We start from the raw sequence: 27,184 nt of genomic DNA, 5'->3' as shown, positions 1-27,184 counted from the left end.
TCAGAACAATTAACACCCAATAATATACACAGAAAATTATTAGTTTTAACATCAATGCAAGTAGCTATCTATTTGTTTAAATTTAATTACTAGTACATTTTCACCCAACAGATAATAATTCAGAAAAAAAATTATAATAACAAAATCTACAATATACTGATTATCTTTTTTATATATAAAAATCTTGTTGACAGAAATATAAACCAACGAACTTTTAAAATGAACCTTAAATAAACAAATTCTTGCCTTGAATATCTCAAAAGTGAAGCATATATAAACTACATGTGACTAAATTTTAAGCAGTAACACTATGTCTAAAATGTAAATACCCTCAAAATAAAATTTGTTTTACATACATAGTATAGCAAATAAATATTAAATGACCCCGTTAACATTATAACTGAGTAAGGTACAACATCAAGGGAGAAAATTCACCATTAAAAAATTTAATAAGCATCAAATACCAATAATAAAAATACGTTATTGATAATATTAAACTTAAAAACAAATGTAGCATCTCCTGCTGCTCAGTCAAAGAAATTCTACCAAACCTTTTATTAATCAAATGTTATCCTTTGATGTTGTGCCATCTTACCCAAAAGCCACTAAACAAACTTCATACATATCTATCTGAATCTTCTTCAAAAGTAATAATGTGATCGCTTTCACCATATAGTTAATTTCTGTTAAACCATCAACAATAGATAGAATACAGTAACACTGTAGTATCTATAACAATTTGATTTTGAAAAATACTATTCTGCTTAAGTTTCTATGTACATAATTTCCCGTTATCCAATGTGCACACATTCACCCACGCACACAGCACATTTTAACTTTAACCTTACCAATCAACCAAAATTTACACACACGCACACACACACACGCATTATACATACACATATATCCATATTTATGCACCCATTTGCAAACTTTCAGTCATTTAAAGTGCAGTCATACAATCAAACCTTCTGCAGAAACCAACGAACCTACTCTTTTCATTTCTAATTTGGGAGGAGGGAAAAACAATCAAATTTAACAAATTATTTTATATAAAGAGTTTTCATATAATTCCTTTGTAATTATAGTGAAACGTGATATATATATATATAAATACATATGCTCCAACAAGTTTATTCTCCTCATTAAAAAAATTAAAACCTTACAACTATAACCATTTTGCAACATAAATTACAGGATTTTTCCTGCTGCCATTTACCTTGGTTTGAATGGTAACAACTTAAGGTCTCAGACCTCACACACACAGCATAGCCAATAACACACTAGCAATACATCGAGTCTCGGACTCCGGTAAGACACAGTCAAAAATAACCTCAATCAAGAAGGAATCACTGAACAATTCATAGACATTGGAAGTATTGATATCATTTTTAAACTATCTGTCCGTCTTTGGCTACTAACAACATATGATGTTTCTCAACTAAGAAAGAGTTTTAATTACATTGATAACAAAAAAAATTAGTCACAGACATTTTAGACACCATCGTGTATACCCCTGAAACTTTGTCTCGCTCTTAGGAAATAACTGTTTATAGGCATTTTAACTTTAACGTACTTCTCTCAAATAAGAGTTAACACCACAAAAATATATGCATATATTATATTATATATAAATTTATATGTATACACATTCTTATATATTCCCATGCTGCCAGGTACATTAAAGGATGAGGCATAAAAAGTACAAGGGGAAAGGAAATTATTATTTTTTTTTTCAAATCTCGTATTTTATATTCCAGCATTTACATTTTTTTAAAAAAAAAAAAATCAACATAACTACACGACAAAAGTATGTCTAGTAGAAGGAAAGGTTATACCGTGACAGGTTAACACATACTTCAAGAAATAATTAGTTAATTCTTAACCCAGACATCCAAGGAAGAAAATAATAATAATAATATATATAAATATTAAAGTATTTCAAAACAGTGCCTCCCTGACAAAATCACAGCACAGTGAAGACACTAGTTAACAATCCTTATACATTAAATACTAGAAAACAATGTACAATTTTCACTGCCCATTTCAATTCCTTCTTTTTCTTCGTTTATTTTACATATACATATATATATTTAAAATCAATCATTTAAGTTAAGGTTGTCAATACTTGGATCATTTTAATCATTTCAATACGATTTACATTACAAATAATTTTGAAGTTATAATTATTAATAACGATACACGTACATTAGTGAACTTATTGTAATAGGTAAAAATATATGTCATAAAAATATAACGACTGAAATGAAACTTGATTTTGACCAATTCTCACACTTAAGTCATATTATCAATCACTGCTTATTTTTCCTTCATTTTCCGTTTATTTATCCAGTATAGAACATAGCCCCGCCATATCTAATATTCTTTAGAGAAAATCTAACAATAGTTCACGAGGTTTTCTCACACGCTCTTACAACAAAAGATTGCAATTATTAAGAAATCATTATTTGTATATTGATGATCTTACTCTAAATTCTGTCAGTCACTTATTTGTTACAAATTACATACGAATTATTGATTCCAACAACATTGACAGAATTCAATCTCGTATTTTATTTCAGCAGATTCTTTTAATTTTTGTCATGTATCACTTGTTTTCGTGCACCTGTAAATCAATAAAGCAAAAGAAAGCTGAGAATAAATTATAATATCGTATAAAATAATTTTGGATGAGAAACAAAAATTCTTTTTATCGTAAATATAAGAGAAAGGATATCAAATTCGAATGTACGGATCCTATTGCTTGTGTTTAGAGATAAATGTCTCATTCCAACGCGAAAGTTATATAAAGACATTGGGCTATAGTTTAACGTGGGGTCTTTATAACTTTACTCGGATAAAAGCCAATCTCCTGTATGAAAGCAAGGCTGTACTGTGACGGGCCCCAAAATTCGTATACTGTCGGATTTGGATCCATGGTGGAAGAAATATTATGCTACTCTTTGTTTTGCGTTCAGAAGATTATATCATTTAAACTCTTACAATTTCTTTTAAGTGTAGGTAAATAAAAACAAATTACGTATTCTTAAACATGCACACTTACGCGAAATTGTCTTCCATATTTAGTGTAATAACTCCCCTTATTTAGTGTAATTTGTGTAAGAGTCGCGAAATGTTACAGGAATGAATAGTATTGTTCCAAAGATCCTGTCACCTACTATCTTTCTTGTCTTACAACCGTATGGAGGAATTAGTATTTTGGACTGACATAATGATCTTGAAGAGGAATGCCAGATTCACATTGACACCGTACTCCATTTGGTTAATTCGCTCTGATGTTACTGGCATACGGGCTGTACGTGTGTATGACCACTTTTACACATGATTATACAAAGCTTTTTGAAGTTATAGAGATATCTGAGCAGATTCTTTTTAGTAAATTTGTACAACTACGCACAAGAAGAAAACAATAATTCATGAGCTTAAAGAGTGAGATACTTCCCTTGGTCCAAAAATGAACGTTTTTTTTTTTTTTTTTTCCTGTAATCGCAGTCATAATTCGTTATTATTCGACAATGACAAATATGGCTAGTATCAGACAATTTGCTAACATCTCTGATCATCCGAAGACGTCTGGACAGAATCGACAACCTTAACTTAAATAATAGTGATAAAGGTAAGAGCACAATATTCGAACCTTCCACAAATCTATATTATGGATTGTAAGTGTTGTGGTAGATATACATAAAACATACTAAATTTAATTATTAGGTTGAAGTCCTTTAAGGTTAAAATATGCGTTTCTTTAAACTAACCATTATCCAACAACAATACTTAAATGCTAATAGCAACAATCCTAAAGTTTTTGCTTGAGCTTTGTTACTACTTTATATCTATGTATATTGTATCTATTTATACACTATTCGTTTCCTCTGTATCTTTCCTCAGCCAAAATATATGTTCTCTATAATCATACCATAAACATTTATACACTTTCTTCACTGGTCATTCACGTGGGAAAAATCCACGTTAATAAGAATGTGAGCAACGGAGATAACATTTCATTAACAATAATTAATGAAATTTGCACCTGCAACCAACATTTCTATATCTGTGCTGGTTACTATATGGAAAGTTACTTCTAATGTAACATGGAGTACGTTATAATAAATGCTGTGCCCAATTTTATGTACAATATATATTTATATATATTATATAGAAATATAAATAATATTCTTAACATATGCTTTGCAACAAGTTCATTTCACTATTTACCGGCGCGTTTTAACGCACATTCCATAGATAACTATATACACTTATCTTGCAATAACAACATTGAAAAAAAAAAAGTTATAATTGTTTTGCTGATCTAGGATCACGTCTAAAAATTAATGTATTTATGTATATATAGAAAATCCTCCTTTTTAAGGTGCCATATTACAATGTGCGGAATATGAAATAACCGCACTAACAAGAAACAAAACTAAAATAATGCCGACAATAATAATATCCTCAACAATGTTATGATGTTATCTATAAATATGTATGTATGACTTCACAACGAAAACGTTTGTAAAAGACATATCGCGAATACTAATAAAGAATTATTGATGTTTAAACAGGATACAAGTGCTGAACATTACTTTTGAAGGAATGTATTCTAATCAGCAATGACTAGGCTAACTGTACTCTTCCTAATATTTTAAAATTTTTAATTTATTTATGGACTTACCGAATACAAGTTGAGATCTAGGACAACTATTGCGTAATTTGTGACATTGAAGAAGTTTCTTACGCACCATTTATCACATGTTGATGATTCTATTAAGAGGTAGAATTTTTTTCTTCAATCAAACAATGCAACTTCTGGAAAATTTTCGATTAAAAAAAAAAAAACTGTAAAATGAACAATAATACTCGATCTATTTATTGCATTGTCATTATAAATAAAAACATGAAATCTGCTGTTAAAGAGCATTTGCCAGACAGACAAGCACGATATATAATTGGAATTTTTATAGTTTGATTTCACTGCAAAATAAACAAGTATGCATTTTAATTGAACTGAACACAAATTCTTGTTTAATGTTTGAAGTTCTTGCTTGCTATTTGAAGTTTCAAAATCATTCCTGACGGTTGCAATGTAAGATATATCAGACTATTAAGTGCCTCCCATTAAGTGTTGGTGCTGAACAACACATTATTTTCCTGAATCAGTGAACAAACAAAATACAATGTGAGCCCTCAGCTTGATAACAGCAAAATGTTCACTATGAATTGTCTTCCAACATACGGAAACATACACAAAACACTGATCAACTTGTTAACCGAGAAAGATAAACACATAGAATTTCTTATTTCAAGACAGAACTTGCTGTTTAGATAACTTAAATAACTGGGAACGTAGTTGTGGCCAACAGCTCACAGATATTTTGTCAATGACGTTGTCAAAGACAGTTGGTGATACGGGTTAGTTACCAACTTTTGAAACACAGAAGTTCTTTTAAGCACTACTATAGACTATATATTGTCCGGAAAATCTGACTAAAGCATTAGTTACTTACAATAATTTGTGAGGTTACAGCTTTGGCAATGATACATTGAAGTTGTGACACAAGCTATTAAAAACAGTTAAGCGTTTTGGTCAAATATTGTTATCTATTATGTTATAAATAGGTCCAAAGCTAGAATAAACGGAACACATGCTCGAATTGATTTAAAGTAATTATCCACAATGAAGAACTCGCTGAAAAACTATGGATTTTTTTTTTTCCTTTGCAGTTACAATAAAGTTCTGAAACTACGCAGCACATTTATAAGCTATAATACTACCTTGCTTAGAATTCGTAAGCAATAATACTAATGTAAATACTGAATTTATACTAGATCCAGATGAAAATTTAACATGACTTATAAGAAAGTGCTGAACTGAGGTACGCTTCTCTTATTGGAGATTAAGTTAGAACACCGTTGATACATGGAACAAAATTGAATTTTCATCTTATCTTCAAAATTTGAGTTACAAGTTACTTACGCAAAAGTACAGCTCCTGACATAAAAAGTAAGACTATACTGTCTAAAAGAGAAATACAAGATATTAATACAACTTAGCTCTTAAATTAGAGTTTACTATCAAAATTAAAGCTTCCTTTATGTAATAATTACTGAAACGTTTACTGGGTAAGAGTGTAAATTAAAACAATATTTCAAGATCACTATGTTCATTAATTGTTAAACTGGCCGATTACTGACAGAGTGAGAGAGGAGATGAAATAATTACTAGTATTTTATCTGGTTTGTGTGCACACAACAAAGCTGCGACAATTCTCGAATATGAAACACAGAATGTAAAAGACGTTTAATTATCAATGCTGATTCATAATTACAAATTTCTTTTTAGAGGCACCAACAGCGAAATATGCAAGATGACATAACACACGAAATATGCTACTGCACTGAAAATATTAAAGATTCTTTACAGTCAATTTCTGAATCTGTATACTGCAATGATACTCCGGACTAAGTCGAAAAGTTTAACCTTTTGTAGATACGATTCTAATAAATGAAAAAAATGGTTGCAATGTGTATCTTCTCTGTCTGACAAATACTATTGAAAATCACTACTTGTAAAAATGCTGGCCCACTGAACGCTATTCCAAATTAGTTACACGAATCAACAACAGATCACTTACATTATATCTCTCTCTAAAACTGAAGTTAACAGATATAATTGAAAACCACGAGACCAGTAACTGAGCATCATGCACTAATATATTAAATTTATAATATATATATATATGTATATTTAAATGTTCACTAGCTTGTGAACATTAGGCAGTGGTAGGCAAAGCACCAACAGATATGGGAGGAGTACCCATAATCACTAGAGAAACTATTTCAATATGTATATATATTTAAAAAATGTAAAAATTTACTTCATTTCACGTGTCAATTTTTCTTCTGACACTACTGTTTATCTACAAATGGAAAAGTTTAACTTTCCAATCTTATTAGCAAGGAGGACATCACAAATTTTTTATTACCATCTGTAGAATCATGGAGGTGTTTCACGTGCAAGACAAGCTGAAAATTGTGAAATCTTTCTTTAAAGCTCATATATAAATATGCACAGTGGTAGAGAAATTCAGTGTACGTGTGTGGACTTTGTAATTATTGCATAAAAATTGAACATTCATCAACAGATACAAAATATTAAAAGATCATAAATATACCTGACATGACCTCGTCTTGCGTGTTTTTCTTTCGTTAAAAAAAATAACATTATAACATTCTATTCTTTGTGACTAATTTTTCTATGGTGGTAAAAAGAATCCTAACGGCAAGACACAGTCTTTAGGCATAAAACAATCGTGTACCGTCTTCATGTGATTCTTCATTTTATCTGGTCGAGAAAATTCCTTACCACATACCGGACATGGAAACACCTTTCTCTGATGACCCTCATGGTAAAGAAAAGCATGGCGCTGGAAGCTGTATTTATTTTTGAACGTTTTATCTATATTTGACTTTTCACATTCTATGCACTTATATAACCCTTCTGTAACAGAGGCATATTTAAAAAGATTTAGACCTCGCACACTCATTTCGGTGAGTTGTTCTGCAGGATCGCTCGCACTAGTTGTTCGTCTTCTAGCTCTTCTTCGTGTAGGGGGTCTTGGTGGCGGCGGGGGAGGGGTTTCATCCACTCTCGAGAGACCAAAATTTCCCCACAATGATTCGGCCTTTACCTTCAGATTTAAAAGAGCATCTGAAAGAACAATAAAAAGACGAAAAACCAATGAAATAATTGTAAATTTTCACAACAATATCATCATGCACAAGAACATCAATATTTATAACATCTACCAATTTCCTGATTTTCCACAAAATATGCTGTCATATGAACCTACACGTTTCCTAAGTTATTTTATTATTTTTTTAAAAAAAATAACATGCACTTATCTCTTCATCATAAGAAAGACTGACAAACAACATTTAACTAATCAAGAATATATCTAAATTGACAGCACGAATTTTGTTTTTGGAAAATCTATATATGTATGTATATATGTAGTAAGATATTTACGTATTTCATACTGAAAATAATAATAAAAGCATTCTTCGTGCACTTTTAAAACGAAACTAGGCTATGAAGCAATTAATGAAAAGGGCTACATTCTGAACAGAAACTTAAATCTAACAGGCCTACACGAAACAGTTCATTCACCCCAGGTTAGGAAGGATGCTGTGTTCCACAGCACAATTAAATGACAAACAAGGCTACGTTACAAAAAAGGCTTTATTGAAAACAATACCTTGCTACAAAATGCATTCAAGTTTGAACTTACTTCAACAATGCTACAGGCTTTCGATAAAACAAGAGCAAGCTAATCAGCTGTCACACAACAATGCACAACAGTTGTCAAAAAGCAGAGGATATTCTGGGTTACCTAGAGTACAGTTGTTGCCTTTACTGAGGCTACTGCTGTATAAAATAACTCTCATGCACTTTTTACACACTTCCAGTATTTAATTGTATACTTCACATGAAAGAATAAAGGGAATTCTTACCTTGCAGATGAGACGGAAAGATTAAGCATATTGCATCCACTAAGAAAACTGTTTGAACACAGGATGGTAAAGCTACGGGCCACAACAGCAGATATACAGCGATTGTTAGTTGTAAACTTTTATTATTTTATCATTGTTATTTTTAGAAGTTATCTGAATTAATATCGCGTACTGGGAAATAAAAAATCTAAGAAATCTACTACACCCTTCTAAAACATTTTATAAAATGAAATCAGTGCATATGCTGTACTGAAGAGCAAAATTTAGTACATACATATTATTTCTTGTTTTAATAACAAACCTTCTTAGGGCTATCTACATATTAAAATGCTATTAAATATTATTATTGTTTACTTATTTTGTTGCAAGGTAATTCCCTTTATCTTCACCTAAAGATCACACATGCATTTAAATTTTGGAAGAAAATGGAACGAAAATCCAGACATAAATAATATATTCATAAAACTTAAATAAAAGAGCAACCCAGAAATATCCGAAGCTCTTTATATATATATACACACACACGTGAATATATATATATGAATACAATAAGGAAGCACTACTATGGTTGCAGCAACTTTTAAAACAACTGTACTTCAAGTTGAATTACCTTTTCCAAGAAAGAGCAGCCGTCTAAGGATCTTCTATCTAGTAAGTTCAAATCTTGACCTATAATTCTCCATTATGACGAATCATTATTTTAGTCAATTCAATAAACTGAACTGTCATCTGAAGATAAGAGAATATTCTTTTTCTGGTATTGTAGCAGGGCCAAAGAAGGACAAAAATGCAATATGAACTTGCCAAAACATACAGATGATCCATAAAAATCAAGATCTTAGCATGTTAACATGAATTATAATTAGTAAAAAGGAACTATAAGAAACAGAGTTTGAAATTTAAAACACATTCTCTTGAAAAAATACATTTCATGTAACAATTTGCAGCCAGATTGAATGCCGCAACCATACAGTAACAAAAATCTATTTCCAAAGCAAAAAGATCAATGTCGCTTGGGCTATCGCTTTGTTTTTTAAAAGCTTAGATAATATGAGATTTGCAACATTTAGACGAAGAAAATAAGATGCGTGTACATTCATGCTTGCTCGTGCAATACTTCATACATACGAAGGGAAAGGTTGGGGAAAAGAAAATAAGTTAAGGACCACTCATTAATATGCTCAGTGCATGCGAAAACTGCACAGTGCTCCTTCCGAATCAGTGTTAGTTTTATGTAAAATCACGAAAAAACATTTTTAAAATATAAAACAATTTCCCCTCCTGAAGATTTGTTCCCTCTACATATAATAACGATGCTATTATCATTGTTCTTTAAACTGTTTGAGCAGCATAAAATACCTACATCAACTATATTCAACACTATTATCCTTAACTCTCGAACTGTTGCTTTATAAAACACTATAATACAAACTTGAGAGCATCCCATATTTACAATTTGTACTTCAATCTTATCGTCTCTGAAAGAGACGTGTCATCGTGTTGAACACATTTTTAGAAAATTTCTCCTCACATTCGTCAGTCGAAAGCTGTGACAGATCCTAGAAACGAATGACAATATATGGTGTTTCTAAAAACACCAATTCTTTTCTTTTTGTTTAAACCTAATTGTACACCAGATATATATGTAGTGGCATATAGCGTTATTGTTTATCTGATACTTATTTGTAGCCATTCCTCAGAAGAATAAGATTACTGATAAAGGATATATTTCTAGAACTTACTAAGTATTACGAAGAGACATGAATTCCTTTTGTGAACTTAATATGGCATGACATCCAATCTGAGAGGTTTTAAGCTATATGTTTATTACTAGTTTCACTGAACTAAGATCATTCATAACAAGAACAAAAACGAAAATTTATACAACAAAAAAAGCCATAAATTGTTAATACCAATGGTTTTATATAATTATTAATTAAACGGAACGTAAATTATGATAAAGTTTCTCGATGTTGCATTTGGATCAAGAAATATGAAATTTATAATCAATTTGTGATCATTTTAACTGACTGAAGCCATTATTGGATTGGATTTTTAAATTAAGAAGTTATTCCAAACACTATTCTTATATATATATATATATATATTAGGGGGTATTATTTTCGACTTCCAAGTTTTTCTGAGTTTCACCCCTAAAATGGTTTCGTATCAGATCAACGTAGCCAATGAGAAAAAATAGCTCAATTGTATATTAAATGATGCCCCAAGCGACCTCAAGTTCTGAAAACACTTACAGTATCCAATATGTGGCAAAGGAACTTACTACGCTTGGAATGGCTAGAAGTAATGACATAGAACCTCATCTATTACTGTACTGTACCATCATAGCGGCCATCTTGGATTCAGAGTCAAATATTTTAATACTAAGGGGGCATGTGACATGATTTTGCGGTAGATTTTTTTTTTTTTTTGCGCCATAAACACACATCTGACGTCATTCTAAACTTATCTTCAATGATTTAATAGTTATTACCTTCATAGTATATATTCACTAACTTACAATTGTCTTTCCAAACTAACAAGGTACCTTTACTTCATATTGTATACTGTAAATGAATGGAAAACTCAAGGAGCATCATTTAATAGTACTGAACTGAGTCATTTTTTTCCTCATGGGTTACTTTGGTTTAATATGAGATCATTTTATAGGGCTGAGACTCAAAACTCTCGTAAGTCGAAAATTAAGGGTCACAACGAGAAATTTGGAGTAGGAAACCACGAAAGAAGTGTGTCTGATGATAATTTACTAAACATAAGAGCATGAGATTTTAAAATATATGACGATAATTATTTTCAACCAGACGGTATTTCAGCGCAACGTATATTAAAAAAATAAATAAATAAATATTGCTACAGATTTAAGATAAATCTCATCACATATTAAAAAAGGGATCAGTGATTAAACTTTTTTCTTTCAAAATTCCGAAAAATCGGGGAGGGTGAATGGTTACTTGAACTATATTGTTAGTCTATAGTACTTAGACTTACGTTCTTTGTTTTTGTATTATTTTGAAACTTGTAAATAAAACAGTCTCGAAGCCACTGACTCCTCTTCAGAGGAAAATTATAAATATCAGTAGGATCAAATATGAACTGAACTTTTGCTGCTACGGCTCTGAATTTACAACGATTATCCTCTGACTGAGTAGAAAGATAGCCAACATGGTACGGCTAGTACAGAAGATATTTACTGCAGCTTTCAAGTTAAGACGTTACTCTCACGAGGCTCTGGTGTTTTAAAGGCAATTCCTGTCGCAATGGTAAAATGATGCTACAAGACCAGCAACTAGATAAGACATTTACTGAGTAAACATTCTTCTACGCTGAAAGTACACAGCGAAAGCAATGTTGCGGACCTAAGTTTATGAATGGCACAAGTTTGCACGTTTTTACTGAAGATAATTCAGGGTCCAATACCCAGGGTCGGGAAGAACTGAAATAATCTTCAGTGTCATTAAAAATCGGAAGTGACTTGATTCGATTTGCTCGACGGTCGAAGATTCGTTTTAACCAAAAACAAGAAGTATGAGGAAGATGGTGACCAAAATACCACTTCACTTTAGTAACAAAGTCATTAATTTGAAGGTGGTATTGTATAAAGTGTTTTATTTTATTTGCAATAAAAGAAAAGTTTCATTCCGTTTATTTTTGACTGTACTGGTAATTACTGAAAGTTACTGTTACTACACGAACTGAAACTTTTTCTGCACAACTAAACAAAACACCATCTCGCCCACTGGAGATTCACTTTACGTAAGTACTTATTAGTGTGGTGCAAATGAAATACGGGCACCTGTGGAACGTGCACTACACACTACAGTATTGATGAAACATTATCAGATGTGACACCACAAATGTTTCTAAAAGATAGCCCGGCATATTGAACAATCACTGCCAACAGGAGTATTGATGGTGGACAGTGTCATGTCAACGTTATGTCGGGAAACTCGAAAGATTGAGTGCTCTTTCCCTTACATATTTAAAAAAAAGAACTACATAAGTTGTGGAAACATTACTACAGCGTTTGTGCCTGTGCATTTGTGTGTTTGGAGGTGATATAAGTAATGAACGCAGCTTCGTCGGTGATAATGTAGTTTCGTATCGGCAACACAATTCTAAGAACAACTACACGGAAAGATATCTCCGTTAGTAAATATGTTCAGATCTGTTTATCTTCAAAATGAAATGTTAATTTTGAACGTGAAACTTGAACGCTATTAATTTATAATAATGAAACTCAGCACACTTATCACAAAATGTTTAAGTAGCGTGGTTCTTTTTTAATTCTTCCGTAACTGGTATGGCGAGGGTACATTTATCCAAACGCCTAACTAACTACAAAGAACTAACGCTAATGCTAATAGCAAAAATTCTAATTGCGCTTTTTATACTAATTTTAGAATGATAAATCTAATGATAATGTTTAATCTATTTTTAAACACATCCGTTTACGAAGTCACAAGAAAATGACCTTCAAGTTGGAATGTTTAATTTTTATTATATCGTACATTTTTGAGATCACTTTTCTAGGAACCTCATGGACGCATATTTTTAAAAATAGTTTCATAGGATTCAGTGTCCTCAAATTAACGTCAAAAGTGTAATTAGAAATTTATCCAAGCGTGGGCACTTTTTACTATAGTGTAATACGCATTAATTCTTGCCAATAGAATGACCTCTTGTGTGATCTTAATTGTGAGACCCTCTAGTGTAATGTTGTGTTGTTATCGCGTAAGTGTTAATATTATTTACTTTTTCTTTTGCCTCTGACAAAGCAAAAACGGTGTTTAAATTCTTCATAGAAATAGTATATTTACGTTGTTTTATTCGGAATCATTTTACCTCAAATGAAACTCACTTATAAAAAAGGGAACATTACTGTGTAAGATTTGTTTTTAGATAGTATCACTTTTTCTAAAAGGTTTTGCGATCTACTTGAAATTCAGTGACGATCAACTGTAAATTACAGAATTTTGAACAACGAAGTAATAGCACCTATACTGATTCTAGTAATTCGATTCGAACATTTTTTTGACATTGCAATTACGTTCGCTTTAACTTCTTAAAAGGGACATAAATACTACTTTTATTTAACAATGAAATCAAATATTACATTTTTAACAAATATAGTGATCTGATTTTCAACTCGCTGTTCACTGTACGTCTACATCTGTCAAATAGAATAGAAGACAAAATTTTATCCACCAGTTAAACATTTTTATAAAGTGATTTGGAAGGAAGTAAAAGAGAAAAACTCAAGATTCCTATAGTGAAAATGGTTGTGTTAGCTACACTACCCAATACTGTAACAGAACGATACCTGCGCAATTACAACCAAAAACTGAAATTACAAATTTGGATAATGAAAAATGCCAACAGCAAACTAAAACCATCGAACTAACTAGTGTCTAGTTAATTTTATTTTTTTCATTTTATGTCAACCCGTATGACATACTAGACAACCGTTTTGGGTTTAAGTTATCAATAGTATGTATGAGTAAAATTATATTCCAGTTCATTCAGTCAGTCATCTTGACCGACGTTATCCTGAAATACTTTTCCCAGCTTTATCCGGACGGACTTCAGACACTTGTTTTCAACAATTGGCCGAAATGTATTTTACGTGTTTGCATTAGAAATTCATATCAACATAAATTTTCATTTTTACTTTACATTAAAACATGCATTACGAAATGTATTTTTTAAAATCAGCTTGCGTCGGTAGGGAAGAACATTTTGACACGTACATCAGATAATATGGAAGCCTTCACGACGAAAAACACGCTAATATTTGCTGCATTTCTAAAAATAAATGCAGGCTATTTTTTTTTTTTTAATGATATTGAAAAAATCCTTAAATGCCGTTATCAGATATCGACTAGATAATATTCAAATGTGGAACTAACTTGAAGTCAAAATAATAAACATGTATTTTTCACTTTTTATAACTGTTTTTATATTTAAATTGTATGAAGTTCACAATATATACATAGCACAAAATATATTATTTAAATTTTTAATTTGTTGATTTAAAGTAGCTCTATTTATTACAACGATGTAATAATGAAAAAAAAAAAAAAAAAAAAAAACTGGATTCGGTATAAACATTATTTGATTTAACCAACATTACATTACAAACATGTATAACAAGGATTTTTTAAAATGCAATTTTCAGACGTCAATACACTCTAGTCCACCAATATGAACCGGATCTCTTCTCCAAAATCTGCAGTAATATTTCTCATATTCTACTTTTAACCATTTATGGATAGTAAATACGAACACATAGCCCTTGAGTTTTCGTCGATCCTCCTTGCTGGAACCGGAATTTACAAAATACGAAATTCACAAATTCTGTCATAAATAAGAATAAATGCTATTTATGCATACTTCGAACGTGAGTTAACATATTGTCTTTTCTCTTGAACTGCCGCTGACAAAACATGCAAGTGAATATTTTGCTCTGAAGATGAACCACTGCATAATGCCTACAGAAGCTACTAATGTGTGCGTATGTTTTCATACACAAAGTACATCTGTAAGTGTTTTCTCCTTCTTGGATAAAATTTTTACATGCTGATACACCAATGTCTGTTGCACTTGAAAAACCAACTGTATCTAGGTTGTACAAAAAATTTCCGTCTGAATATAGAAGAGAATCTTCTGAGTTTTTTTCGGTAATAACTTCACTTTTGATATAGCCCACAGTCAAGCTTGAACTTCCATTTGAAGAAGAATATTCTTGATTGCTTTCCTGTCTGGTATCGGCAAAAGCAAAACTATCCATGGATATCACCTGGTCTTGTAGCTCCATAGCAAGAGGGAAATGTCTAGCTTCTTCACTAACTGAAAAGAAGATTGCGAATTTACCTTGTAATAATTTTCTGCTAACAGCTCTTCAACGTTTCGTACATTTAGTGTCAAAAGTTGTAAAGTTAATGATAGGGTTTATTCACATTTATGTTCGTAGTTCTAGGCTAGGAAAGATATGCAAAATATGTTGATGGTGTTCAACTAATTAGACGAAAGCTGAATTTTTCAGAATCGATATTTCAGATGTATCTTTACAAGTTCCCATTGGTCCCAACCGGTTTCACTTACAAAAATGGCGGCGCGGGAATTCCATACGCTCGCACATTTGCTCTTTTAACTTTAACAAATATTCATGGACCTTCATCTTTAGGATTTAGATTTCTGGGCTTTCGGCATCTATGACCATGTCAGCCTGTCACGTTTGAGAGATGACGTTCCTCGGTGAGCACACTATCCGGGGAAAGGGAAGGAAGAAAAGAAACGGCCTGGGATCTATGTAAAGTACCAACGCGGCATTTGCCTGGTGTGAATGAGGAAAACCCAGGAAAACCTAATTCAAAATGGCTGCCCTGAAAAAGCTTTTTACACTTTTTCGACCGAATGCCCTCACCAGGAATCGAACCGTGGACCGCTCGCACCGAAGGCGAGAGCGTTAGCGATTACGCTTGGGTCACGGATCTCCTCCTTATAACCAAATTGCATAGAGAGAAGTGGACTTATTATTAATAATTATATTTACAAAATGATTTTGATCGCTAAAAATCTCTTGATTTTTTACACTTTTGCCAATCCATTTTTCTTTTTAACTTTGAAATATCCAGAAAACTCAAGAAAGTTGCAGATAATAATGTCTACTTTGAAACCGTTTTCGAAACATCAAAATCAGCAATCTGTTCATGAGCTATGGATAAAATCCTACGCGCGGTACCCATTTCATGCATGAAGTAGCTATCAATGTTTCTGAACCATCAAATTTGCTACATCTTTGATTTTTACTTTCGATTGCATTGACTATTATATTTTCTATCTAAAATGAATTATTTTGCTTTTTCTCTTAGGTAGTGTTGCCCACGAGAAAGGAAGTACATTTTTTAATTCGAAATACGACAAAATGTTTTCTTCTCGTTTCTGAGAGAAGAATAGTAATTTCACGAGTTTCGTGGGCAACCCTAGTTTACCCAAAAATAAATAAATAAAAAATAAAATGTAGAAGGTACATAGCAGCAAATTCAACATGAAAATCAACACAAGGAAAACCAAAGTTGATAAGAACTGAGGAAAAGGCTGATGAACGCATATGTATGGAGACTGCGTTGTATGGACACTAGGCATAGACTCTAGAAGAAAATGGAGAATTAAAACCTTTGAAATGTGGTGCTACAGTAGAATAATGAAAATCAGATGCTTAGATGAGAATCCAATGAAGAAGTTAACGGATATGGTAGGAGTATGCTGAAGACAGTTTCGGAAAGGCAAAATGACTGGACACATTATGAGACATACAAGAATCGTGCTGTTAGTTATGGCACGAATGTCAGAAGGAAAAATACTTAGAAAAAGACTGTGACTGAAATAACGAAAGATGTAAAATAGAATGGAAAGCTGCGTCAAACAAATCGAGAGATTGCTGATCCAATATGATACGATTTTTAACTATTAAACTCTTTAAGCGATATTCAGTTATTATTATTATTAAAGAAATTATTTCCATATTAAAACCTAAGACAGTATACTTTATGTTAATATTATCTCTAACGAAAGATTAACTGTATACTATTATTATCTGTTAAAGTTCCGAGAGCAAACGTGTAAGCGTATGTAACCACGCGCCACTATCTTGAGACGCCATGTTAAAACTGAAACCGATGTGGGATCGACAGGGACTTTTCAGTAAGTAAGGACTGGTCCGAAATATCGATCCTGAAAAAAATCAGCTTGTATCTTATTAGTTGGGTACCAAAGCCTAACTTTTCTGGAGTATTAATGTGCTTTATGTAGAAAATAATAGTAACTACGAGTTTGCAACCTGTCGCATTCATCGGTGATATCTCGACGGTTTTATCTTTTTAAGACTTCATTATATGTGTTAAGAATAAGTTAGTAAAACCAATTACTAAATACGTGAAATTACTTTAAGGAAGATGAGACAGAAGGTTGTTTCAGATTTACGGTAGCGACTTCAATCAACAATAACAGCATGCATGAACATTCCCTGGAAATTACTGCGAGTAGTCTGAAAGTGCTGTTTATTGACTTGTAAGAAGGACAGCTGTTGAGTGTGTCAGAGGGCACAGCTCAGAGAATTAACATCCTTGTAGGAAAGCTACATTTCTGCCTTTCCAACACTGGGTCAGGTTATGGTCAAATAAGTAAGCAATCTACCACAAAAGATTTCCATGTCAAAGAAAGAAATTATCGCTCTTATGAATCGCAACACAAATGATATCTCTGCTATTAACGTGTATTGAGCATCGTAAATATCGGAGGCCTGGCATATCCCCGATGCGATGGAGAAAGTATTTTCCTTCATGTGATATGAGAATCCACCGTTACAAAGAACAAGGACAGCAGTGCTCCGCCGCAATCGTAAATGTCATAACAATATTTATATCCGGTAAAGAAGAATAAAGCTCGAATATTTCGTTCCTTACATGTCATGGAGACACATCTACGAACGCTATCTTGCAGGCGACAGGTGAAAGTTTATAGAGACTGAAAGAAGCACGCGTGAATCTCATGAATGTAAACCAAACCACTTAGCGTAACAGCACTTTTTGTGGATCTGAGCCGCTCCAACGCCATCTGTTAGCGACCGGCTGAATTACATTCTGCCTAGCGACAAACACTTTTTTTTTTTTTTTTTTTTTTTTTTTTAAAGACCATCTTCTACTGTCTTCCTACTTCCTCAGTTCGTTTCGACTGGGTACGTGAATATGCAGGAAGTTTTATACGCGGCTTTATGGTTATTGCATTACACTATGTAGTAAAATTAGCTTATTAACAGACGAATATTTTGGATCCACTGTACGGCCATGATGTTTCACCCCTATACAGAATTGACACCAGGACAAGGCGTCCAGTCATAAGGCGAAGTCAACTATAACGTACATAGAGCAGATGACACATGATGCAAATTCATGCAATCCCTTTTATACAAACTCTTTTAAATGCTTTCATGCGTTCCCAATGGATTTTTGTGGGTTCCCGTTGTTGAAACGAGCGGCAGGTAGTCGACAGCCGCGCACACTCGACAGTCCGTGAAAAGTCAAGAGGAACAGAAAAAAAAACTGATCGAACTGTGCCTGAACGCAGTCTCTTCCAGTGGAAACAGATGCAAGGCAATAGCTAACAGACAGGGCTTGCACATCGAACACAACTGCTGCTGGCGTCGCGATAACCTGAAACGATTTTCTATATTATTTATGTACATACTCCGGTAAAATGCCGGTCCCGATTTTAAAGCGACACGTAACATTTACTTCTCTAATTATTTCTTTTCCAATTAAGACAGCAAAATGAAGTAACGCAGATAAAATTATTTTTATTACGATTACAGTCTATGCACAAGGGACAACATTTGATATACGAAGACTATACAGGAGTTTTAGAATTTTTGGTCCGAATTGAATTGACACTCGAAATAGAAATGTATAGTATTAAATTGGTCCGATGTTTGTAGTCACTCTCTTTGTGTTACTGACACCGTTTCTTTTACTACTTCTCCTCTAATTCTCTTAAATCCTGTTTAAAACTCACTATCTTTTGTAAGTGCGCAGTACTAATACGGTTTCGCTAACTCCTTCCCAAGCAGAGTTTACCAAGAACTTGTTTTTCTTAATCTTAACACATTATATTAACAAACTTCTTGTCTCTTTGTTTTAATTATTAGCAAATATTTTGACAAAATGAATAAGAATAATGAATGAATAAATTGTAATTTAGTTGAGAGAGGTGACTGGAACAATATGGACGAATTCTGTACCTAATTGGAGAATTAAATTAAATTATACAAGTTCGAAATAATCTGAATAAGAACCCCAATTTGATTAAAGTATTTGTCTGTTAGAAGGGAAGAACACCTACGTGTCTCCAGTTAGTATGCTTTATAAAGATAAGGGAAAAAAATAATGGATTGTCCCATGGGACGAGAAGTGGTGCCTTTCCGAACTTCGAATGTGCAAAAACAGTGGCTGAGCAAGGCCCAACTTCCCAAGGCCAAGAACCGGTCGCCAAATGTTAAACTCGCCATAATGTTATACTCTGTGTGTGTGATGGGGTAATTCACTTCGAGTAAGTTCCGAACAATAGTACCACCAATGCCGACATTTATTCCGAACAGTTGGAGCAGATGTATGTTGCACAACGCCAAAACTATGGCTCGAAAAACGCAACGAAAATGCAAGAACTTGGCGAACAAACTGACGCCACACCCAGGATACAGTCCTGACCTTGCCTCTTCGGATTACAACCTGTTTCAGTTCATGGCACACTTTCTGAAATCAATGTTTCACCAACCAGTAGGAGGTGGAAACAGAAGTGACAGATGTCTTTGTCTCTAATGACAAGATGTGGTATTGACGTGGAATAGAGGAATTGGCGGGAAAGTGGCTGCAAACAATCCAACACGAGGGGATATATCTTAAATGTAAATCTGTTTCCGTTATATACTATAATAAATACAGGTATGCTGTGCAACAGAATATTGCAAGAGTTACGACTTATCCTTGTAGTATTAACTAAGATTCACCTTATATATACCCTGGGAATCCTAATAGGAGTATGGTTTCAGCAACCATTTTTTTCTGCCTTCGACGACCAGATACCGGTCTCTGAATTGGTTGCTGAAATTACAATAATCCAATCACCCGGAATATAATCATCCGATTAGGATTCCAGGAAGCATATAAGATATTAGTTAATTTTAACAAAATGTGCCAGATTGTGCTAAAATATTCGTAAACCAATGCTTATCAGCTATGCTGAATTTCTTAGGCGAGAGAACATTTTGATTAGTAAATTCTTATGCTTAATGCTTATAAATTTTTACGCTTCTTTTTCGCGGTAGACAGCACAACTATTTTTTCTTAAGTTGATTAAAAATGAGATTTCTCTATCCACTTTTAAATTTTTATATTTATGAAATGAATTTTTCAATTTAAGTTGATTTCACGACTGAAACAACAACACCGGTATTATCTATGACTTCATCATCTAGATATTCTCTGCATGTAGTGATAAATTGTGCACTGATGTTCAACGAGTAGTAGAACTCAACTGAATAACAGATAATACTACTGAATTGTTTGCCCTTCTGGCTACAGTTGGAACACCAACTTTATGGGTTGCACATGAATTAAATGAATTTCTGAATTATATTTGGCGTAAATTAAGAAAAATGTAACTTTGACCAAAGTACTGTTCAAAATAACCAAATTAACATTAAAATAAGCAAAGATAATTATATTATATTAATCATATTAATCATGTATATCAAATGTATATTTAATCTTTTAAAAAGTTGGCTAGTTGATCTAGCTTGTAACTTCTTTCTTACTTTCCTCGATGATGCAGAGGGGTGTGAATTCGTTTTAAAAAAATTCTGCTAGGAGAGTGACTATTACTCCCTTTTTTCTTCTGTTTCAGAGGCATTTATAAGTAGATACAACGAGTGACGGGAAGAACATCTCTGCATGATCTCAAAAGTATAACTTCGACTGAATCTCTGGCTCTACATAAAACAACTAGCAAGGTAGCTTGAATGATAACTGCTAAGATAGAATCTTCTGAGATTATTATGAATGATTGGTAACTCGAGCCTTTCGCCTTGTTTAATTAGAGACAGTCAGAATTATGACTGAAGTTCACGTGAGGACTCAGTTAACCAAAAAATCTTTAAATTTAATGAGGACTGAGGTCAACTGAGACCTAGGATAGACAACATTAATGGTTAGTGACGCCTTTAATGTTAGGCGAAACTGAAATGGGAATCTAGTATTCTTTTGTAGTGACGGTCAGAATGATGGCCGAAGAAAATAATTTAGTAGTAATTAAACGAGGCTGCAGCTTATTTAAGGGCTTGGTTTTGTTAAATGCTACATCATATGAATTAGTAACACTCTAAATGAAGGAAGAAAATCCACGTGAGGTTTTAGATACTTTTTCTTTAGTTATTTTAACTATGAAAAAAGGCATTAATTTGATTTAGCTTTAATAATCCTTTAGGAAAAAAAAACTTTTGGTAGTATATTGATATCTCTTAGTTCTCTTCTGAAATCATTTCTCTTTTGGGACGGTGTCACTTGTTTTGTTAACAAACGTTTTCGTAAGATTTTCTTTTTATCAGTGCTCCCTATGATTCTTTGTAGTATACGGAATATGTAATAGAAAGCTCTTCGATACGATAACTCCTACATAACAGCCAGAAATAAAGAGCTTCAGTATAAAGAATTCATAGAAATAAAGAAATAAGAGAATTCAGTAGAGGAAAAAAATAAACAGAAATTTTTTCTATTACAAAGCAGATAATACAATAACAAAATAGTAAAAGAAGAATATATAATTCTGTCCTCAGAGGGATTCAACTAGCAATAGTAAAGTCTGACGATCGTAAATCTAAAGAGAATACACGAAATACATGAAACTCATTTTTTAAAGGATATCGAAGTAACATATTCTGAATTCACGACAAAAGGAATAGGTCAGAACTAATATTCTAGACTAGGAACCAATATTTTAATCTTTGCACTTCTTAAATTTCATATTTCTAGCAGCAGTTAAAATGTTACTATAAAAAAAAACACGAAGATTCACGAATTATTAACGATATGATCCTTTATCTTAGTTGTTGATAAAATATTGTCATATGAGGGTGTCTTAAATTATAAAATGTTCTTTAGGAAAGATATAAGTGTAAGGGTGACGATTTATCTTTTGCATTTTTACATTATAATAACGTAAAAAAATACAAAAGTTAACCTTATTACACTTACACTTATACGATAACTGTAAAATGTGGGATCATATATGATGTAATAATATATCGTATATGACAATTATCTATTTGCAAATTTATCATTTTCCAGAACCAAATGTTAGTTACTTATTTTATTGTTAATTGTAATTATTCACGAAAATCATATCTAACACATGTACAATTAGTAATACTTAATGTCGAGTTGAAGTAAGTTCTAAGATTCAATATACTAAAAAGAGCTTTACTCAAAGGCAAATTTTGATTCTTTTATTATAAATTTACAACTGTTTTTACAGCTCTTACAAAGTTTCATTCTTTATATTAAATACAAACTGAAAATATACACAAAATTTCTTAATTCTGCAACACTTTGTGTGTGTGTGTAAACACTGATTATTCTTAAAATAATTCTAAACAGATTTTTATACTATTAAAAAGGTCAAAGTAACTTTATTAGAAAACAAATTTTTGTAATATCAGTCTAACACTGTATATTTCTCTGATCTATGTACACTTCTGATATGAGTTACCATATTGTCCTTCCTGTTAAACTGTCGATGGCATAGTGGACATTTAAATGTTCTGCACTGAAGGTGATTTGACGTGTAATGTCTAGAAAAATTACTTATATGTGTGTATGTTTTTCTGCATACAGTGCATCTATATAAATTTTCAGCTTCTTGAATACATTTATTACGTACAGATCCACCTGAATCGATCATGTTGGGAATAACAACCGTATCTAATTCGGAGATCAAGCTTTCTTCATTATAAACAGAGTTATCTTCCAAGTTTTGTACTTCCATTATGTCCTCAACTTTGATACACTGTGAGCGTAAAGGCACATTTTCATTCCCTTTTCTGCTCTGGGCACTACTGAAATTACCAATGGATAACATCTGGTCCTCAAGCTCCAATACAAGTGGACAATGTTCAACGTCCTCTCTAACTGAAAAGAATATTGTGAATTTCTCTTGTAAAAACTACTATTTTATTTCTGATATTTAATAATAAACGTGTTTATTATTTCGCATGGCGCTGCATGAAGATAATTATTCGAAGACAAAAAGCAGTTACTTTTTTTAAGTTCCAAAAATACATCTTTTCACGGCTTTCACATAAATAGTTCACGTGAAACAATGTTGTACACCATACAAACAAATTACTACCAATGTTTTAATTGTGAAAACAATGTCAAGTTCATTAGCGAGGAGTATGAATCAGAAAGTAACGAATGAAACTAAGCATCTCTACAAATTACTCTGGACTATGTTTTTTGTACTCCAGTCTATGTTTGCCAAGTTTTAACACCAGGGTGGAAAAAAATCATGATTTTTTTCAAAAAAATCATTTTTGTTGATTTTTTTGATTTAAATCGATTTTTTTGATTTAAATCAAATCTTTTTCTTCGTATAATACAAGTCGCGAACTGAAGAAAAAACATTAGGAATTAGTATTAAATGTTAATTATGTCATTTAAGTGAAAGTATTGAGTTTTAATTTTGAATTAATTCCCAATCGTTAACCTATTTCAATCCCAAACAATGTTGCTTAAGCACTAAGGAAAAAGTACAGCAATGTATATCAACATGACACTTTTCTTTTCACGAAAGTTACTGATATTTGGCAGGGGCATATTTTTAAACAATTGGAACTAGCTAGCGGCACGAAATAGATATAAAGTACGTAAATTTCGCCTAAAATTAGCTAACTCACTCTATGACCTATGGAACCCGGAGGTTCAATGCCATGTTCACAAAAGCTCTCCACTAACTTCTATCCTTAGTCAACTGGATCCAGTTTTTACTTTGTATTCCTATTTCTGCGAGATGCAACTTAATATTGTCCTCACATCTGCGCCTAGGCCTTCCTAATGGTCGTTTTCTGATTGGTCTTCCAGTCAAGACCTTGAAAGCGTTTCTACTTTCTTCCATTCTAGCTACATGACCTGCCCACCTAAGCCTAACAATGTTAGGTAAACCGTATAAACAAAGTAGCTCCTCGTTATGAAGTTTCCACCATTACCCATTCCCGTTCCTCTTGGGTCCGAATATTCGTCTCAGATCTTGTTCTCAAATACTTTCAGTCTATGTTCTTCCCTCAGAGTAAGCGACCATGTTTCGCAACCATACAGAACAACAGGAATGATTATCGTTTTGCATATTTTAAAGCTTCAAATTCCTCGACACAATTCGCGACGATAAGAGATTTTGGACTGAATAATAACACGAATTCCCTGCAGGAATTCCAAAATAAAAAAAAAAAAAAAAAAAATCAAGATGATCAGTTCCAGAAGAAGAAACACTTGTGATTGTTAAATATATGCTTTATGTGACGTGAAAAACAGTTCAAATGCGAGTTGTCCGTGCATTTAAGACATCTATACATAGCAGGCACGTTTTTACACTTTTCTGTTGGCTATTTTATTTCCTCTGACAATTTTTCCTACACAGGCGCGGCAAATTTTCTGCGATCACATCGCAATCGTGGCATGTTCTGCAATGGGGTCAAGTATCCACTTTATCAAAAGTATTATTCGTTATTTTAACGCATCCAAAATTTGTCGTATTACGATCCCGAGGAACTACTATGTATTTAGTACATAAATTTCGCCCAAAATTTTAAAATTATTATTATTATTATTATTATTATTTTGTTTGTTTGTTTCGGAGAGGGGATCGGACCCCTCTAAATACGCTCCTATTATCTGGAAACAAACAAACAAAAGAGTTTTCATCTTAAATGTCCATGGTGATTTCCCCGTTGGAATAGAAATTTTAAGACCCTGTGTTACAAAAAGAAAGCAGGGTTCACCCGTTACCCGTTCAAACGGGATTTTCCCTGATCGTTCCCTACATTATACTCGTTTTCATACTGTGCTTACATACATTTGAGTCTCATTGTATTATGATTATTATCTTCCATAATCGAAATAACAGAAGAGAAACGGGATTTTACTTACTTTCACTTTAAATTAATTCATTTCGGAATTTGATTTAAATCAACGATTTTTATTAAAAAAATCAAGTGATTTAAATCTTGATTAAAATCGTGATTTAAATCAGACTGATTTAAATCAATCCATCCTGTTTAACACAATACAAAACGAACTGAATTCTTCCCATCTCCTGTTCCTTTTCATGCAAAAATTATACCTTACACAGTATTATGAACAATACTCGTTCCTGAATGAGTGGCTAACATGCGCGTAGTCTCGTGTTCGATTCGTATCGGTTACAAATTCGAGTAATGGTTCGGATCCCATTTTAAATAGTAGGTCCAGTTTCATATGACCTTGGTTCTGAAATGGGAAATGAAACCAACCAAGTACCTTTTGGATCTTTTGGTATTCTATTACTTCCGTAAAGCAAGTTACTTTATTTTAAAACTACTTCGGTCTTTACCAACAACTTTTGGTCTTGAAACATTTTTATAAAATCACAGAGAATCACTCCATTTAATATCAGTTTCTTACTAATCATTCATAGTTAGTTACTTTATAACAGATCATCGGAAATGTTTGCGTTTCACCGCGGTGAAATTTTGTAACTCTTTAAGATGATATGAACCGACTACAACTATATACGTTCAAACTGACAAATACAGGGTTTGTCCTAGAAGTAATGTGTCAGATTTTATTTATTTATTTATGTTTATTGGACAGATTGGTACAATCACTTAAAAATCCTCGAAGTATAACCTTCTTGCATTAATACTTTTTGTTGTTGTTGTTGTTGCCAGGGAGATTACCATGCACTGTATGCCACCTGGAAGTCCTGAATGGAGATGTCCTTTAAAAGTCTCGTGAAAGTCGTTTTGAAGTCATGTCCAAATGACGTCATTTAAGTTTTTTTTTTTTTTCTTTCAAAGTTTCGGAAATAGAAAGATGTCTGATGGGGCCAAGTCGTACTGTAGGGCAGTTGCGGAACCGCTGTCATGGTGAAGCTTCCACGAATCTTTGATCTCGCTCCTGACGCGGTTCATCCTTTGATTCAGTCTTTGAGGACTTCCACGTAAAATTTGGCATTGACGGTCTGCCCAAATGATACAAATTCAGAATGGATCACCCATTAAGCATCAAAAAAGACGATCAGCACAGCTTTCATTTTCGATTTGCTCATTCTTGCCTGTTTTGGACGATGGGACTGTGCCGTGTGCCATTCAGTGCTCTGCTTTTTCGCTGTAGGATCATATTCAAAGATCCGTATCTCAGTATCGTTTATTACATTGTTCACAAAACTAGAGTCTTCTTCACAAAAAGGCGGTTTTTCTGATCATCGGTGAGAACTCTTGAACGAGTTTCACACACACACTCTCTGTATCTGCAACTCTTCTGTCACAATCCAGTGAATAGCAATTTTTGAAATGTTTAGTGTCACCTAACAACCGAACACTTATTCTTCGATCAGAATTTAAGTAACTTGGGCCACAGTTTCGTTACCACGTGATGTTGCAGGGCATCGAGATTGGGCTTCATCGGTGACATTCTCTCGGCCTTCTCTGAACACAATGTGCTACCTATCCGACTGGGATTTAGTCAGAGTCATCACCGAAGACCTCTTGAGCCATCTGTTAAGTGTCGCCCGGGGTTTTGCACAGTTTGTCTCAAAATTTGTTAGCGTATCGCTGCTCCAGGGATTTCTCCATCGCGACTTCCATGGCACTTCCAAATAGATTCACTCTATTGCGCGCTCTGACGCTCTGGGAGATCAGAGCCAATTGCCACGTGGTGTACTGTGTTCCCAAAGCCCCCTTCCCCCCCCAAAAAATATACACCATGTGACGTGAACGCTCTGTGACGCAATACTTATGGGGCAAACCCTGCATTTGTATCGCGACACGCAT

The 27,184-nt window shown here is 33.1% G+C and overlaps 1 protein-coding gene across 5 annotated transcripts in view; it reads right to left on the bottom strand.

Annotated features, from left to right (window-relative positions):
- Nucleotides 1-27,184, bottom strand: part of ttk (zinc finger and BTB domain-containing protein ttk) — a 155,788-nt gene that overhangs the window by 43,430 nt on the left and 85,174 nt on the right. The window contains exon 5 of one of the 5 annotated variants that reach the window (XM_081769440.1): nucleotides 14,573-15,399. The exons of 3 other annotated variants lie outside the window; for them this stretch is intronic. In XM_081769440.1, the coding sequence (XP_081625566.1) occupies nucleotides 14,930-15,399 (470 nt within the window). In that variant the 3' untranslated portion in view covers nucleotides 14,573-14,929. Of the gene's footprint in view, nucleotides 1-14,572; nucleotides 15,400-22,582; nucleotides 23,289-27,184 lie in introns of those variants that run through there. One more of the 5 variants, XM_081769439.1, reaches the window with a different exon arrangement.

This window comes from Thermobia domestica, chromosome 8 (assembly GCF_964235325.1).
Source record: "Thermobia domestica chromosome 8, izTheDome1.hap1.1, whole genome shotgun sequence".
NCBI lineage: Eukaryota > Metazoa > Arthropoda > Insecta > Zygentoma > Lepismatidae > Thermobia > Thermobia domestica.
Note: the sequence above shows the minus strand (reverse complement) of the source record. Positions and strands in the feature narration are given on the sequence as shown.